Source organism: Grampus griseus, assembly GCF_964374135.1.
Source record: "Grampus griseus genome assembly, chromosome: 2".
NCBI classification, from domain to species: domain Eukaryota; kingdom Metazoa; phylum Chordata; class Mammalia; order Artiodactyla; family Delphinidae; genus Grampus; species Grampus griseus.
The window spans coordinates 69,383,997-69,402,795 of NC_139018.1; the positions used below are offsets into that span (position 1 = coordinate 69,383,997).

The following is an 18,799-nucleotide window of genomic DNA, read 5'->3' on the forward strand; positions in this document are numbered from 1 at the left end:
AGCCTAGTCTCAGGAACTGGTGGCTGTTCTTGAACCCAGAACAGTAAACCTTGGCAAGTTTACAATTGACAAAAACACATCTCCCTCCTCCTAAGGAGATGGGTCAGCTTTACCAGCTAGCGTCCCACTGGCTGCTAACATCTTCAACCTGGTCTCCTCCCTCCACTTCTACTCCCTACACTTTATTGTCCCCTTTCCATCCCTCCATCCCTAAGGAATCAAGAGTTCATCCAGGGGGCCCTAATTTCTAAGTTTTGTTTCTTGCCCAATGACCCGAGTTCCTCAGGGCCAGTGTTCTCTTTGGATTCATGAAACCTAAGTTACTTTGCCCCTCTCAAACTCCTTAGCTTTGTGAACGTGACTCCCAAATACGACAACTTGCCTATTCACCAGCAGAACTCCAGACAGAAGGCACCAGGTCCTTCTACTCAAGAATCCCTTCACATGTCTGCCTCTGCTCCCAGCCTCCTTCCCAGGTTGATTTACTTGGGAACAGTGTCCAAGGGGAACATGCCCATAGCAATGAAGAGGAGTGGGCACAAAAGTACTCAATGACATTAAAAAGACCTACCATATTAGACCAAGGGAGTCTCTATTAGAACACGAGTTGGACAGGAACAGATCATCCATCTAACAGTGAAACAAGAAATCAGAGGAATGTCCCAACTGCAGCCGTGAAACACAAATTTCAGACTGAAATGGATTCCATCTTCATCCTGTTGGCCAGAGAAATTATTTTTAAATTGTTTCTGCTATTATTGTGTGCATTATTGTTAACATTTTATTTTTGTCATTATTGCTGCAGTTTTTTTTATTTTTGTTGTTGTTGCTGCTATTATACTACTCAACAGAAGTTTAGAAAGATTAGTCAGATTAATTAGTTTATTGGTAATTTAAAGTAGAAAACTAGTAATTAAGCCAAAAACTAAAAATGATCAGGGATGATTCATACCAATGCAGGATTTGGGAGGAAGAGAATCTAAATTTTGGATATAAAATTTGGCAGCTGTGAAATAAACAGGACTTGGGGATCAGAACCATGAGAATTGGAATATTCTTAGTCACTCCATCTCTCCCCCTGCCCTGCTCCAAATTCAGCTAAAATCATTCTGTGATTTGTTTGATAGAAGGAAAAAATTATATTTGTTTTTGTTGACAAAGAACAAAGACCCCAGGCTTGTTCTTCATGTGATTTGCATTTGCACATGAATTTCCTCTGCCCAGGACTATCCAAATGTCTAAGATCCCTCCCCTCCAAGTTTGCCTCCTTCATCTCTTTGCTCTTGTTACACACCTCACTGAAGAGGGTGCATCATATAAGACAGGTATACAGTTTCAGCCCTCTCCACAGACACATTCCATGGAATATAAATTCAATAATGCAATTCTCTCCACAACAAGCTCTCTGCTCTCTTTCAAATATAATTAATGTTTTGATAGTGTAGTTCTTTAACTACATATATACACACAAAAACAGACATACCCTCTAGCTTTGCTGTTTTTGAATCTAAGACAGAAATGGATGTGGCTCTTTCAGTCACTACAAAAATTCCTCAACTCAGTCAGCCCACAGAGAAGAAATCTGTTTAGGTAATAACTGCACAGTCTGTTGTGTGTCCAAAAATATTTAAAACAATTAAAAAATGCAAGCCCCTAGTTTTTGATAGTCATTTTTGTCAAATTTCCTAGTAATTAAAGGATATTCTGAATTGATATTCTGATATAGACATTCACCAGATAACAGTCAAAATCAACAAAAACACTGTCCTAAACTACTGGTTGTCTTTTCCAAGTTTTGATGATGGAAACTGAATTTCAATACCTTCCATTTACCCAACTGGGACTAAACTGACAGAGATGTATAAAAACTAGCAACCATAATAACAAAACTGCAACGACTTCCATAAGGAATTGCTTACTCTGTCAAATACCTCAGTTATATGTTTTAGGTGGGTAAATTCATTTAATTGCAGTCAGTTGTATATTGACATATTCGTATGTGAAATAGATGGTCAGAAAGACAGGTAGATGACAACATATCCAATAGCAGTTAAGTGAGCAAATGCTGCTGAACTCCCATATTCAAATGTACAATATCCCTAACATTTTATTTCTACCAGCTGACTAAAACTATAAGAGGACAAATAAACTTTCAGAGTGTAGGACATGATATGTTTTCAGTCTTTGAAGAAAAATATGTGATCTATAATATTTAATCCAATGAAAATATAAACCTTAATCTCCCTATATTGTTACTGAGTTGAAGGAGCTAGTTATTTGGAACTGATTCACTGATTTCCAAGCATCTGGGCTATTTTGTGTGATTTGTGAATGTATATGAGGTGCTGGCAGGGGGAAAATTTTACACATTTTCTCTTCTCCACAAAATTTTCAGAGAGGATATGTAAAAGGAATTTTTTAAAAAATCTTTTGAGGTTTTATTATCTAACTCTTCATGTGGTATTTGATGTTTGGAATTGTGAAAGAAGGTAAAAGAATGAACAAGGAAAGGAGCACATGTGGCTGATTTCAAGTAAGTAGATCTTTTTACTAGATGCGAAAGAAACAAAACTATTTCCCCAATACAGTTGTGCAAAAAAAGGGGAGAGTGTGATTTGTGACGAGCTCACTGTGCTTTGTGTTATTGTTTTAGAGGGTGGTGGCCCATCAAGTTTCCTTTAGTATTGTTTTCTCCAAACCGTTTTCCTTGAAAGCAAATGTGGGAACTACTTATCCCTTCATTCCCTCTCAGGCTAACATATAAACAGCAAATATTTCAGTTAAATTTTCAATAGAAAAGAGTCTTTACAGGTTGGGAGCTTCCATCTTAATACAGGACTAAATTATCAATCCCAATTGTTTAGATGCAGTTAACTTGATATTTGCCTCTAGTGAGTTTCTGTGTGTGTGTGTGTGTGTGTGTGTGTGTGTGTGTGTGTGTGTGTGTGAGATTTATACAACACTGATCAGCAATGATGTGTGACCTATCAAAAAGAAATCTTCCGTCAGACTTTTTAGATTTGTTCTGATTTCTTCCTTGTTTTCTTTCTTTCGATTTGTTTTTGAGGCAGTGACACGACTACTTCTCTGATTCGCAAATGAGGTTTTGTTTGGCTCAGATTAATATTAAAGAAGATCACATACACGGTTGGAAAATATTGTTATTTTTCTTTAATGGAGAAAATTGGACTCCCGCGTGTCAGATCTGTGGTTTTCTGAAGGGCAATGGAAATGGTACTGACATCACTTTGCACTTTAACAATCGGATTTGGTCAGGGTACAAGTTGTTTGTTTAACCCGACAGCTCGGTGCACCCCGTCACACGCTTTGCACACTCATTAAAACGATTATTCACGACCTGTCGAGTGTTTTCGGGTTCATTCACAGGAAAGGCTTGGAGTGAGCGAGAGCAATTCAAGTCAACACTGTCCACTACCCTGATGCACGTGAAGACGAGCTGGTGCGTGCGTAAAAAGATGGAGGGAGGGGTGGGTGAGCATGCTTCACTCTAAGTCCCAGTCCCGTTCATCTGCTGCTCCGGAATCTCAGTCTCGCAAGAATGCCGAGAGTGCTTGGTTCTAACGGGCCATATCGCTGTGTTAACTTAGAGGGCTTGGCACGGGACGGAAAAATAAAATAGACCAAATAAACTCAAAGCTGTCCCTCTGCTCCTCCTTTCAACCTTCTGCAAAGCTTAAGGAGCCGGAGCTCGCCCACCTTCTGCCTGCAGCCGCCTGACTGCCAGGCTCCACCTCTCATAGTGCGGATGCTGAGGATAAGTAGTTTCAGGAAAACTCGCCAGGATGAGGAGAGTAATTCCATTTCTCAAGGCCCTTTCGTTCTTAAGAAAGAATTCGGTTGATTTCCCTCTCTATATTCTTTGCAGATACAGGGGAGGGGGGAAACGTGGGAGATGAAGAATAGAACTGTTAACCGTATTTGGTAGATGAATTGCAAATTATTAGTGAAGAAAGATTCATCCTCCGAATTGCAATAAAAGACCTATAAAGCCAGAAGTAAATAGCCCTCCATGAATTCAGCCACTTTTGTTTTTCTATTTCCAAATCATCTTTCAACATTTTGTAATGACAGTAAGAGAAGCACAAACACACATGCATCTCAATCTCCCACTATTGCCTTGTACATATAAAAGGCACACCCGTGGTCTTCAGTTGTTGTATTTGTTCAAAAGAATCCTGATGCCATAACATTCACATGTGAGCTGTTAGTTCAAGAGAAATGCCAATCTTCATAAGGTATAATCGTATATGTACACTTAATAATAGAATATATGAGTGTATATATGCATATAATATGTAGTGAAGAACCCTAGAATATCCTGTTCAGTATAAGTACCCCTGGCATAACTTAGAGGTAATAGATGTTTGAAAACATTGCCATTTCTATATTCAAAACCCGTTGCTCCTTGATTTTTCATAGATAGCATTAGTAAACCCAATGGCCACCTTATTGTCATGAGGGTAACCTAGTCATGTTAACGGAAAAATATGCATTCATCAGTTTCATTCTATCATATCTAACATCATAAAGTCATGTTTTCCTAGTTTATTAAAACACGTAAGTACAATGTTTGAAGAGAAGAATGGAAGCTTTTGAGTAGCGCGAGATTTTAATCAGAGACAGGTTCCTAATTGCTAAAAAGCAAGTACAAATAAGTAATTTCATAAGCTCTTTGGATTACCACAATTCACTACCAAGTTTACATAAAATTCATCTGTCAAATGTGTTTCCTATATAAGCTCTTTCATTAAAACCAACCTGCGATAATAATCAAGAGGCAGATGCTGAAATATGTAAGTAAATAACTGAAAGTCTCTGCATAAATAAACACAAATCAATGCAGTAATAGACAACACTATCGATGCAGGAATGATCGATTTTAGTCTTCCAACCTGCAATCAGAGCTCTCAATGTATAATTAAAAGTATATTTTTCAACTCCACTACTACTACTACTACTACTACTACTACTACTACTACTACTACTACTGGAAATAAATAAATAAATAGATAGATAGATAGATAGATAAATAAATAAGCCCAGCTGCCACTTCTACCTGATTCTACTTTATTTCTTCTAGAGTATTTTTGATGGGGTGGGAGGCGTACTCTACTTTTTCTAAGAAAGCTTTGCCAAACTTAAAACTACATCATTAATTATAAAAATTATAAAAGTATTAAATAATAAAATTACCACCTTATTCATGTTCTGAATTTTCAACCTTCATCATAGCCTCTAATTATTCAGCACATTTTAATGGGGGAAAAACACACAAAGTACTCATTATTTTTAAAGATTTTTTTCAACTACTATAGTACCTTTGGCTTTAAAGGTTCTTTGGGCCTTTTGTTAAAATAAATGAGAAAAAAATGTTATTTCCTCAATATACCCTGGAAGTTCTCATGCCTATGCCTGCATATGCAAGCAATCTGAAACAAGGAAGGAGGGAAAAGCATCTGCGTTATTCCAAAATTGTTTCATAAAGTGATTGCAAAACAAACAAGTGTCTGACTCAAAGAAATAAATATACTTTGGATTTCTAGAAATTCACATCTGAAACGTTTCAGATTTTGCTTAAAGTTAAATTTCCTTTTTGAGAATATTTATGGAGGGCAGAATTAATTTAGATTAGCAAGCACCGGTGTATGATGAGTTTAAGTATTTAGGTTCTGTAGAGTAATGAAAATATGGTGTTCATATTTTTTTCTTAATCAACAAAGATGCTTATTTACATTCATCCTTGAATTGGTGTGGTCCTTCTGAAGCACAGGCCTCTAAATTTTTTTTTTTATTTATGAAATTCAGCTTCTTTGAAAGTGATTTTTTTCTTACATATCACCAGCACATAAATATCAATTTTGATTATCTTTATATTATTATGTGACCAAGCATTCTCTTTGACTCCTCTCCTCTCCGTCCAGAGAAAAGAATTCAGGGGCAACCGGACCCGAAAGGAAAATATCATCAGTTATTGTTTAGGGCTAATTTAACAGATAATTTAACTTCAAACAACAATGATCAGGTCATTAAATTTCAGAGCAGTGAGAAAATGAAAGAACTGAGAGATAGCTCTCCCTAACCCCACTACAGTTTTTAGTCTTCCTGCTTAATCAACGGAATCAACAATGTCTTGTCATAGAGGTGGGGAGCAAGATAGGTTTACACCTTAAATGCATTCTGATTCAAAGGATGAAATAATAAAAGGAGGAGAAAAGGGGGAATAAAACTAAGGAAAAAGGCCCTAATTCAGGGAGTGCTGGCTGTGTAGGAAAATTCAACCTAAATGGAAAATGAATGTCCCAAACATTCAGTCTGGCGAACACTCTCTTTCATTCGGACACTGATCTCCAAATCTTTGCAATGTGCAATGTGCCTTCCTCCCATGCAGCTTTTCCGAAAGGCCAAAGACAAGGGCACAGGCACACGCCACAGAAAGGACATGGGACATCTTATCTCCCCTCCCACTCTCACAAACATAATTTTGAGAGTTACTTGCTATTTTAAATGCCTTTTTCTGATCAAAAAAATTCTGGAATTTCTGCCTACCTCAAGTTTTGATAGAGGGCCAGGTGAGGATGGTGTTGAAGCATGGAAATTGTCCTATGCAGGATGTGGAAAGGGGCAGTCGGAAAAGGATGAGCTCTATTCTGTATGGTCCTTTCCTTCCTGTTGTCTTTCCAAGGCTGAAGATCATTGCCTGAGAAACCCACACACAGGCAGATTGCTCTGCCCACCTAACCCCCTGCCTCCCTTTCCCCAGCCCAGGAAAGGGTTGCCCTTTATAAAGGCCAGCTTTATAAAGTGTTGAGGGAATTCCTACCCCAAGGCTATCTCTTTTCCTCTAAGAATCCTTCAGCTTGGACCACAGGTTTGGGCAGAAAAGGAACATGGGGTAGAAAGCGAAATAGAAGAAGAGTAGAGATTGGAAAGGGAAAAAGATGTCTACTACAGAGAAACCAGTTCTATCAACTAGCAGATAAGTGCTGAGATCTGAAACCACACCAGGTAAACAAAAAGAAACAACTTTCAGGGGGAAGAGGGCGGGTGGAGATGAGTGAAGAAGAAAGGAAAAAGGTGGGGAAGCGCGCCGGCCAAGCTTCTGGAGTCAATTTTCCTGGCATCAGCCAGTGTGAGCTACCAAAATCTTAAGCTCTGCTTGTCCTGGGCAAGAGCGCCCTCACCTTGCTGCTCTCTGCTCAGCGCCCGGCTCCCCGTCTGCGGGCATCTCGGCCGCAACGTCCCGGGAGCGCCTCTCCACCGCGGCCACCTCGCCGCTAGCGCCGCCGCGACTCGGCAGCCTAAGTCCCCTTTCTACACGATTCCAAAATCCGAGAAAACCACGCCGCCGGGTCCCTACCACGACGACTTCAAGTCCCGCCATCGTGCCCCTCTCCAACTTAAGCCTGAAGTCCCTGAGGTGTCGGAAAGTCTAACAGGAAACCGCGGCGGGGGCCCCAAACGCGCATCGGGCCGAACCAACCTATCTGTCTGGCGCGCTCGCAGCCCTCTCGGGACAGCCGGGCTCTGGAGCTTACACCGCCGTCTCGTAAGTGTGCATTAAGAATCAATTATTTGCCTGAGATCCCAAGGCCGGGAACTGGGATATTCCCAGCAGGGACGAAGTCAAGCCCAGAACGGAGCTCATTTCCCTACGCCTTCGAATAAGGGAAGAAGAGCCTCCAACCCCCGACCCGTGCCGCTCTCTACTTGGAGCAGCTCCGCTAAATCCCGCAGGGACCCTCGCCCGACCCAGGCCAAGGAGCTGGGGGCGGACGGCCAGCTCTGGGGAGGTTGGCAATGTTCGTGCGAAAATAGGGGAGGAGGGGCAGTCCACCAAAAAAGAAAAAAAGAAAAGAAAACTCTAGAATGAGGCAAGTCCTTGGCTCTGGAGCAAAGACCTTTGTCTCAAATAGGGAGAGCAAATACCTACGGGTTTGAACCCTAAGTCTCGTTAGTGTATTCTCGCAGTTTCTGTAAGACTAGGAAATCCTACTTCCACGAAATAAATTATTTTGCACTTTGGAACCTATTTCAGTTTCCCACTACCCCTGCTCCATATAAATTCATCTCCTTTCTTCTCCATCCCTTTTTGCCATATCTACATCCTCTTTACTTAGGGATCCACCTTGACTTACTGCCGCCTTGGGAAAAAATCATGCATTCTTTCAGCTACTTCTGCTGATAGCGCGCCCTCTAAGAAAATTTTTCAAAAAAAAAGAGGCGTCTTTAGCTCTGGACCTGAAAGTCGCGGTTTAAGCCTTAGTCAAAAGGAGACTGTCGGGCACAGACCCCACCGCACCCCACCCACCGTAAAGCACTTTCACTTACCGATCTTGGGGTAAGAGCGCTCTCAGTCCTTAAGTCTTTTTTCCTCGGCATCCTTCGGGCAACCTCAGGCACAGTCTTGGATGGAGGGGGGAAAAAAAGCAGAAATCGGAAGGCAGAAAAGAGACTCAAAACATAACACTACCTCATCTATTCCCCTGAGCCACCTTGGCCTGCATCCTTGGGAAACGGTCCGGTGAACTGACCGCTGGAGTGGGGAAAAGGTCGGTTTGGGGGCCGAAAACTAAGAGGTGGATTATTTTAACTACTCGTGGTTGGGGGGAGGGGAGACTCTGGAGGGAGGGTAGGGAAGGGGAAATGATTGGGATGAGAAAAGAAAGCCTTAAAAAAATTTTTTTTTTAAAAAAGCACGCAAAAGAAAATCAAGCATGAAGTACTGTGAAAGATAGCGCCTTTGAACTCTTACAGGTTGGTAGCTCTTAGGAAGAATGCAGACGTGTGTATGCGCGGAAGGAGAATCTAGACGACCCCAATTCTTTCCATATCTCCAGGATCTGGCCTCGAGTAGGGGGGAAAATAAAAAAAAGAAGGGAGAATTTTAATTCCAGTTTCACCTACCCTGCTTGTTGGAATGGCTGCGCAGATTTTCATGTTGGAGAGTTCCATCTGTCTGGCAGAAGCTGGAGTGGTGTTGGGGGCAGGTTATCTGGTGAAGTGGGAATGTACAGGAACCCCGCCCTCTAGGCACGGTTACACAAGCCCAGCAACCCGTCCCAGCCAGTTCTAAAACCTCTAATGGTCTTCACCTTCACCCTTTGTTAGCCTGTTTCTCAAACAGGCGTTTAGTCCCAAACACAACCAGCCACTTTAGCTATTCATAAAATTAATTTCTCAAAAGCAAAGTTATTTCAATGCATGCAAAGTCTTCAACGATGTTGTAGAAAACACACTTTTAAAAGACCACATTTATATATTTAGAGTTCTAAATATTTTGGGTTTATCCACCTACTTGGGTGAAATAACCACCAATTTACATATACATAATTAAATCACAACACTACAAGTCTCATTTTTTATCTCTCTACCCTCGATTTTATGCGAGTTATAGAAACCACATGAAATCTTCCATGACCATAAAGATATCTGTATTAAATCTTGTTAGTTCTGGACTTCATGTTCACTTGATTTCCAATTTTGAAAAAAGTGGAAGAAACATATTTGGAAGAATCCTTTCACTGCTCTAGCTTAAGTAAGTCGTTTTCTCAATGTTTTATAGATTAATAATTTGTATTAACTTGTATCAGACAAACTCAAATAAAATACTTTAAACCTGGAAATAAATTGTAATTTGGGATTTCAAGTTTTAAGTTGTGATCACTGAGCACTTTCAGTTCCAAATCTCAAAAAGAGCAAACTTCATCTCATTAAAAACAATTATAAGTATGAAAGAAGAAAAGCTTCAAAAAGTTTCAAAGTGTTTTTCTGGCATAAGCTAATTTTAACTGGCAAAGGTTGGGGAAAACAAATATCAACACAACATTACAACCAATTTGTTGCAAAAAAAAAAAAAAACCAATTAAATGCCCAGCTAGATTTCTGTGTTTTTGAAGACGATAACTTGAGGGATGATAGGATTGATTGAGATAAATGAAACGTTCACATTGGGCTTCAGGAGGCCTTCACACGGTTCTTTCTCTCTGTATATCCCCCTTCCTATCTAGTATGCGTATTAAACAAACTATTCTTACTTCTAATCACATCGTTATATATGTAACTCGGACATGTATCCAAGTAGAACTTTTCCACTCCAGTCCTTAGTTCCTAATGAATTCAAAGAAGTCAATTTTACTCCCAACCTCAAAACATTTTGCCATTGAAATTCTATTTCTCAATCATGCAACAAACAATCACAAGTAAGTATGGTTATTTAATATGGACAGAAAAAAATACTCAAGGGGGAAATCTTTCTTCTATATCTATGTCCCCTTACCTCAATATGAGTCCAACTCTCTTTTTAACTTTTGATAGTCAAAAGACTATATTTCTTTTGTCCCAGTATATTCTTATTCCACTAATAAAATCCATGGTAAAAGGGAACAATACACCATCACCTTTTTCAGTCTAAACACATGCTTGTGAGCTGTTTTGGATTACAAATGTGTAATGGGGATTTCCTTTGCCTAACCGTATTCACTTGGACTCTATTACTATTTTAAATATCAGCCATACATTTGGCTTCTAAAACAATTTAATTTATTTGTGGAATTTTCTTTCATGCTTCACTCTAAAGAATTGTTAAATTTCAAGAAACTTGGACCTCTGGTGAAACTGCTCTCATACGAAGAAAATAAAATTATGTCCAGTCTGCTTAAAGGAGATAATTAAACTAGCTGTCTCGGTCTATTTTGGTCCATTTCCCATTTGTGTATATTTGGTTCCAGCTCTTTTAATTTTTCCTGGCTCTTATCTGTCTTTCTTAGACCTCTCTCTCTCTCTCTCTCTCTCTCATTCATTCTTTCCTTTTGGTAGCAGGGGATTTTTTTTTTTTTTTTGGCTTTAAGATTCTCTTTCCCTTTCCTCCCTCTAGCTCTCTCTTCCTCTATCTCTCTATTCCACAGCCCACCCATCCCCATGTTCCAATATTAACTATTCTGTATTTCTATTTCAAATCTGTTTGAGTCAGTCTCCTTCTCTCCTAGGCTTTTTTTTTTTTTCTCTCTTTTTCCTGACCAACTCTCTAAGTGTTTGCTGATAACATCTTGGGGACAGATTATTTTTCATTGGGCCCTTTGTAAGAAGTAGCCAGCTTATTGCATTACTGCAGAACACATTTCAGACTATACAATTGTAACAAACGAACAACTTGTCCTCCACGGACTCACCACAGGATCCAATTAGTTACTAAACCTTTTAGTTAGGTTTTCTAATTATTTTCTGGAGTCATAGCAATTGAACTGCTGAAACAATTCAAAAAAAAAGTTTTCATTTTGCTTCAGGTTTATATATATGCATATATATGCATGCATACATATATTGCAAGTTAAAACAAAATTATGACTGTAAGCAAAAGGACAGATTTCTAGATAAAACTACACAGACATATTTAAAAGTGAATCAAATAAATACCTCTATGACGTAAAAATGAAAGAAAAGGAGAGAGAGGCATTTTACTTCTTCTGAACATCTAGAATTGTAAATTGTTATAAGTTAAAAATAAAATATAAACATTGATCTGCAAGTCATTACAACAGGTGATCACTTCAGCAAAATCTATATTGCAACTTCAGCACATCTTTATTAGAACTCTTTCATTGTGGGTAAACAGCCACAAAAATAAATGCTGACTTAGAAAGTATAAATACAAATATTTAAACAAAAATATTTGCAGCATTCATAGCGCAAATTGTACCTGAACTGAAGGGCTCTGTGTGTCTATATATATATATATATATATATATATTACATATGTGTGCATTATATTCACTTCTATCTAACCATATACATATATTTATTTATAATTTGCCAAGTGCTATAAACAAGATACCTGAAACAAAATATATAAAAAGCATTCTATCAACTGATTTGAAAATAAACACAAGGTAAATAGCTATGCACATAAAATAATCTCTTTTTGCTGTATATCTACAGAAACTTAAAGATATCAGCTGAAAAGCCTATATTTTGTTTAAAGCTAGCGTTTATTAAATAGCCTGCTCCTTGTAAAATTTGACTCCACAATGGAAAAAAATATTATTTTCATTTTAAAAGTCTTAGTTCAAATGAAAGGAGCAGTTCAAATTTTAGTTGGCTGAAAAAGCCTTTGAATTCCCTAGAACTTTTAATGGTCTTTCAAAAATTAGCTCTACTTAATAAAAGAGACAAAAGTATCAAGATATATATGAATTTAGCCTATTTTTTTATTTCTGTGTGTTCATAGTAAACATTTTTGTAAGTGACAAACACGGGCATATGACCACAGTATCACAATCAAGAAATTTTAAGACAACATTAACAATCACTCAAATTTATGCGGCATCTGCGCAACACAGGTTACATATTTGCAAGGTTTACCTATAAGTACAATAGGTATTAACATTTCACTACATTTAGAAAAAATAAAAGTGACCTGTTAGTGACCACATACATCAAAATATACACAACACAAACTGAAGGCAATCATTAATTTTGTCCCCTTCCGATTCTCTGATTCATTTGAATAGGCAGTGCTGCCAACTGAAACAACTTTCTTTTTTTTTTCTTTTTCTTTTTTAATACTTAGTATACCAAGTGCATTTTCTAGAACCCAATCTTTGGTCTAAAAGTAAACAAAAGAAAAAAAAGTTTTTTTTAAAGAAAAAACAAAACAATAAATGGCCAAAATAATTTCTTGGGTACCTTTACTACGAATGCTTCTTAAATACAAATTACAGTTTAACATTTTTAAACTCTCCCCATAATTTAGGTTGTTCTCAATGTCTGCATCCACCATAAAGATCCATGATAATTTATAATACTGCACACATGGAAATCTGGCGGCTCTTAAGGACAGACTCGTCAGGTTTGAATGAAATGGCAAAGCAGTCACTATTTAGATACACATTCTACTATAATTTTGACTTCCAAACCTTATATTCTACAATGTATTCTCCCCACATTGCACCTCGCTGACACTCCACACCTTGTTAGAATAATAAACAACCCTAAGACTGAACAAACGTACAGAAATGCGGGGGGGGGGGCTTAATAAAAAATACCTGGACTTATTTTGTAATTATCATTTACAATGCAAATGTGTGTAAAACGTTCACTTACAGTCTGGTCCCAGGGATGTTAATGTATTAAAGGGTTGGAAGAAGACCCCTGATTTTGATGTGTGAAATAATCAGACAGTCCCCCGGACAGTCCCGTCGTGAAACTTGGCAAAGAGGGTCTTAAAGACTCACAGGGCAGGGTCGAGGGGGCCTGCGGAGACGTGGACGAGGACGCGGCCCGGGCGCTCATGGACGTGCTGCTCTGCGAAGTCATTGACGGGTGCGGGACGTGGGGGAAAAAGTAACTGGTCTGGCCCGCGAGCAGGTTGACCGAGCAGGGGTTGAGGGAGTAGGTCCCGGAGCAGGGCACCGACAGGCCGCAGGGCACCGAGGCGGCGAGCGCGGCGGCCGTGAGGTGGTGCGTGGCGTACGGGATTTCCCCGTTGACCAGACGGTCCACGCTCAGGCCGTTGGCTGTGGAGAAGGAGTGGTTGTTACCCAGCGAGTTCTGAGTCAACACGGAGCTGTAGGGCATGGGGTGGCTGGGGTAGGCCGACGTGGTGCCGTTGTAACTCAAAGTGCTGCTGGCGCGGGGGTGGTGCAGGGACAGGAAGGGCGACATGGGCCAGTAGAGGGAGCCGGCGCGGTCCATGAAGGTGAGGCCGGTGGAGGTGAGGCGCGCCCCGCGCTTGAAGGCCAGCTTGGCCCGCGACGTGGTGGAGCGGCGCCGCAGCTTGCCCGTGGTGCCGCCGATGAACACGTCGTCGCTCGAGGGGTCCAGCATCCAGTAGTTGCCCTTGCCCGGGTCGTCATAGTGGCGCGGCACCTTCACGAAGCACTTGTTGAGGGACAGGTTGTGGCGAATGGAGTTCTGCCAGCCCTGCTTGTTCTCGCGGTAGTAAGGGAAGTTCTTCATGATAAACTCGTAGATGCCATTGAGCGTGAGCCGCTTCTCGGGGCTCTGCCGGATGGCCATCATGATGAGCGCGTTGTAGCTGAACGGCGGCTTCTCGTACTTGCCGTTCTTCTTCTCGCCCTCCTTGCCCCCCTCCCCGTCCTTGCCGCCCTCGCCCGCCCCCTTCTTCTCCTCCCCCCCGGCGCCGGCGCCCTTCTCTTTCTCGTCCGGCCCGACGGGCGCCAGCTCCCCGGGCCCGCCGCCCGGCTCGCCCTTGCCGCCCAGCCCGTCCGCTTTGGCCCCGTCCAGCGCGGCGGCCGGGGGCGGCGGCGGCGGCGGCGGCGGGAGCAGCAGCTGCTGGGGGCCCTTGTCGTCGTCGGCGGCCGGGGCGCCCCGTGCAGGGGGCGGCGGCGGCGGCGGTTGCTGCTGTGGCGGCGGCGGCGGCGGTTGCGGGGCGGGCGGCGGCGGGTGGTGGTGGTGGTGGTGGTGGTGGTGGTGGTGCTGGGGGTGGTGGCTGTTGTGGTGGCCGTGGCTCGCGTGGTGGTTGTCGTTCTGGACCGCCTCTGGCACCAGGCTGTTGATGCTGAACGAGGACTTGGGGATCATTTTCACCTCTTTCCTATCTCCCATGTCCAGCATCACCCAGTCGTCGGGGGGAAACGGCGGCGGCGGCGGCGCGGGAGCGGGGCAGCAGAGCGGCGGGCGGCGGCGACCGTTGGGTGCCGAGCGGGGCGCGGGCTGCGCGGGCGGCGGCGGCGGCGGCACTGAGCGCTTCGGCAGCAGCGCAGTTGGACCGCAGGCTCCGGCGCTGGCAAGTCATGTAGCAAGAGCAGCAACCACCCCTCAGGAATTAGAAGAAAAAAAAAAGGGGGGAAAGAAAAAAAGAAAGAGAGAGAAAAAAAGAAACAACCACCGCCCCGGGGGTGAAGCTCCCTCGCTCCCAACTCTACTTCTTGGTCTCCCCCCCCACCCCCCGCTCCCCCCCCTGCTGCTTCCTCCTCCTCCTCCTCCTCCTCCTCCTCCTCCTCCTCCTCCTCTCGCAGCAGCAGTCACAGCAGCAGCAGCAGCAGCAGCAGCCCAAAGGGGGGGAGAGCCGGGCGGCGGGCGGGCGCGTCCCGGAGCGGCCGCGGCGAGGATGGGGAGACAGCGATCGAGGCGGCTATAGCCACAATTAATTTTCCGAGCTACAGGCGCACACTAGGGCTGTAAAAAAATTTTTGGTTTAACCTTTCCTGCCGCTGGGCCAATCAGAGCCAGCGGCGTGCGGGAGCGTCTCTCCTGCCGTCGACCAATCGGCGGGTCCGGACCCACCCACCCCCCGCCCCACCCCGCCCCGCCCTCCGGCTCCCGCCCCCTCGGGCGCTCGCCTCCCCCTCTCCGCGGGCCTCGGCCTCGCGGCCGCGCGGAGCCGCGTAGGGATACGCCGGTGGGAGCACGCTGCGCCACGGCCCTTCTCTGCGCCCCCTCCACCCGTTCTACCCCGCGGGTCTGCTCAACCGAAATCCCCCTCTTAGGGCAAATATCTCACATTTCCGGCTTCCTTTTCATGTAGTGGGTCATTTTCGTTTGAGCGTCAATATTTGTCCTTATTGATTAAAGTTTGTATCCAATTTTATGTTTAAAAGCGGGGGCGGTGGCGGCGGCGGCGGTGGTGGAGAGAAGAGTGGGAGTGCAGGGAGAGGATGCAGGGAGAGGGCAGGAAATGGAGGAGGGAGAGGCGAGGCACTACTTTCCCGAGTCGGCCTTGCAGGCCCGGGTCCGGCATTTCGGAGCCCGTAGGAAAACTGTGCCCCTCGTAGGTAACACTCCTCCGAGGTTTCGGAGGGTTGGGGAGGGAAGGCCCACCTCAGGCGTGGGAGGGAGGTCTCCTATACCTTGGGGGAGGAGGGTCCGGCAGAGGTTTGGAAATGAAGGGATAAGGAGGAGGAAGTGGGCTGGCGAGCGCGGGGCCAAACAGGGTTACTTACTCGGTTCCTGCGGCTCGGGCGGCGGCGAGCTCGGGCGCCGCCGGGAAGCCAGGCCTGGGGCTCCCGGCGCTGCGGCGGCGGGCGAGGGCGGCTCAGTGGTGGGCGCGTTTGATGGCTTTCCGAAATGAGGGGTGCTCAGAGAGAAAACAATACCAAACAATCTCGAAATAAACCAGGTAACACATGCTCTCTATGTGCGTCTCTTCCCCTTCTCTCCCGCTCCAGACCTTCGCTCACGCTCTGGGTGACTCGGTGCCGTTTTCTCCTCGCCGCTCCAGCTTCTCCTCAGCTTCTAATCCGAATTGGAAGCGAGTAGCCGCGAGCTATCACCCTGGAAATGTTTTCATTTTGCTTGTTGACATTGGAGGGAAAATAAGGGTGGGCGTCTATTTCTTTCCGGTTTTTTTTTTAAGCCTTCCTATTTTCACTCCCTCTTTTCTTTTTCTTTCCGTTTCTCAAATGCTTTTAATTTGTGCGGGCCTTAATCCTGAAATAACCGCATGCTTCAGCCGGCCCTTTCCCATCCTGAATGCTGCTGGAAGGCGCCTAGGAGCCTTGGGAACGTGGGTCCCACAATTACAGCTTCTTGGGCTTTAGGACTGGGAAGGTTCGGTTGAGGGTTGAAGTGAGTGGGGAGATTGTGATTCGGGGGCTTTAAAGGGATCCCGTGGCCAGGGGCAGGGCTAAGGCCCAGCATTTCCCAGGGATTGGAATTTGGTGCAGGGCATACTGATCAAAGGCTGTTTCATCCCACATGGGCACGAAACATACCACATTTTACGGAGGATGTAGCCTGAGAGGAGAGGGAGGTGGAGGAGAAGCATAAATGAAAAGCACCTTTTCACTCTGTAAGGTAAATAATCATAAAATGTAAACCTTTCTTCACCTCGATAAACTCTCAAATTATCTGACAGATTTGGTATTTACGAAAACGAAGGAAGAAAAGCGGTGCTTATGTACGATGTTAAATTTCAATTCTAATATAAAGAATGCAATTGATGAATACTCAGGTTAATAGGGAGTTATTCCACTCTCCCCATCCCACCCCTACCTTGAAATTATGAGAGAGAGAATAAACTCTGAAGAGAATAATAGACAATTATAAATAGATAATGATTTTTAAATATGGATCTATTAGGAATGCCATAAAGGAGCTTTGAACATTGGACTAACCTCAACTATCCATTCACTGTATGTGTGTGTCTTCCCCCTATTTCTACATAAGTCCTTCCTTTAAAACAAACTATATTTACATGTGGGAAAATTCAAGGGTTCCAGCTATCGCCGTTAGTGGTGACATGGCCCCAGACTTTGACTTCTAAGCTCCTGATTTCTTACAGAGCCGGGTGAGCTCATGGGTTTTGCGGACTCGGCTGGAGAGATCTGTGGGCCTTCCTCTTTCTGCTCACTTTTCCTCCTCCCACTCTTCTCCCCTCCGCAGGCCTGTTATTCCTCCTTTTCCTCAACTCGCATTCCTGCCTCCTCCCCTCTTCCCGCCTCCTCCCCCTCACTCCCCCCACCCCTCTTCTCCTTCTATTCCACTCCCTCACTCCATTCCTCCACCTACTCCTCCCCATTTCTCCCCCCACAGCCCCCCTTCTCATCACCACTTATAATGGCACACAAGGGCTCCCTCTGAGGTGGACGGCCCGGTACGTTTTCGTAGTCGGTCTAGCGTGAAATGATTCGGTGTAACCGGATTCTTGGGAAAGGACAGGTTACGTAAACATTTACTGATGTGGAGTAACTATACTATTTGTACTCTGATATGCAGGAAGGAAAGTGTTGATTAACACAGAAGAAAAAAAAGCGAAATTAGCTGATTGCATGCTCATAAGTGCAAGCTGTCATTGAACTGCTTTTAAAATAGACACAGCTGGGTGTTTGTGTTGAAAAATTTCTTGTGTTTTTGCTAATACTGAAATAAGCATGATTTTGTATACCAAACATTTTCAGATCATTAAAATTTGTAATCTGTGCTGGTTTTAAACACAAAGAAAAGAAACAGAATCATTTCGATGTAAAATTTGCTGATATTATATTAACTCAATCAGGTCTGTACAAATTGTGCATTGTGCCTCCTAAAATCTGTTTGATCAATTTAATACACAAAGTGCCAAACGTGGGTATTGTTTGTTAACATTGGACATTTTATTCAAATCCAAGCTCAGCAGCAAACTGGAGGAGCACTCCTTGAATCCAACACCAGCACTGACTGATGAATTTTTAATGTTTTAAGGTGTTTCTTAGGTCAAAGCTGAGTGTTCATTGTTTTGTAATCCTGCATAAAATTTTAGCAGGTGAAAATAAGTTTTTCTTCTGTTTACTTTCAAATAGCAAAAACTGGGGTCTGCTAATGAGAGCTGGAATAATCTGATTTTATGTGCCAGGAGCTTATATTGACTGGGAAAATGTTTTGCATGCAAATTAAAAATGTGTTATATTATTTTAAGGATTGCATGGATGCAAGTCTTAAAATAGGATATTTGTGTAGGAATAAATAGATTCCAGTTTAATATAATCATATTAAAGATATATTCTCCCTAATGACAAAGGTTATTTGCAGTTTGGGGGGGAGGTGAGTTTGAATTCCTTTTAATAATTTTAATTAGACTTTATGGTGAGATAGAGTGATATATATATATGTATACACACACACACACACACACACACACACATATATATGGGCTTGTTCAACAAAACATGCACTGTTTACTCAGCAGCCCACATTTGTCTCAGCAGTGGCTTCTTTTTAGAACTGCTACTAGATGAAATGGAGGGGGAGGGGGCTCTTGGACAGAGTATTGTGCAAGTTGAAAGTCCCTGGATGGAGCTTTGTATATCCTACCGGCCAATTTGGGTGCAAATTGGATTTGAAC

The 18,799-nt window shown here is 43.2% G+C and overlaps 1 protein-coding gene across 1 annotated transcript; it reads right to left on the bottom strand.

Moving 5' to 3' along the window:
• Positions 1 to 13,137: 13,137 nt before the first annotated feature.
• On the bottom strand, positions 13,138 to 14,592 carry FOXG1 (forkhead box G1; the record flags this gene model as incomplete). The annotated part of the gene is made up of 1 exon (XM_082647626.1): positions 13,138 to 14,592. One exon carries the CDS (start codon positions 14,590 to 14,592, stop codon positions 13,138 to 13,140), a length of 1,455 nt encoding a protein of 484 aa, XP_082503752.1.
• Between the last annotated feature and the right edge of the window lie 4,207 nt (positions 14,593 to 18,799).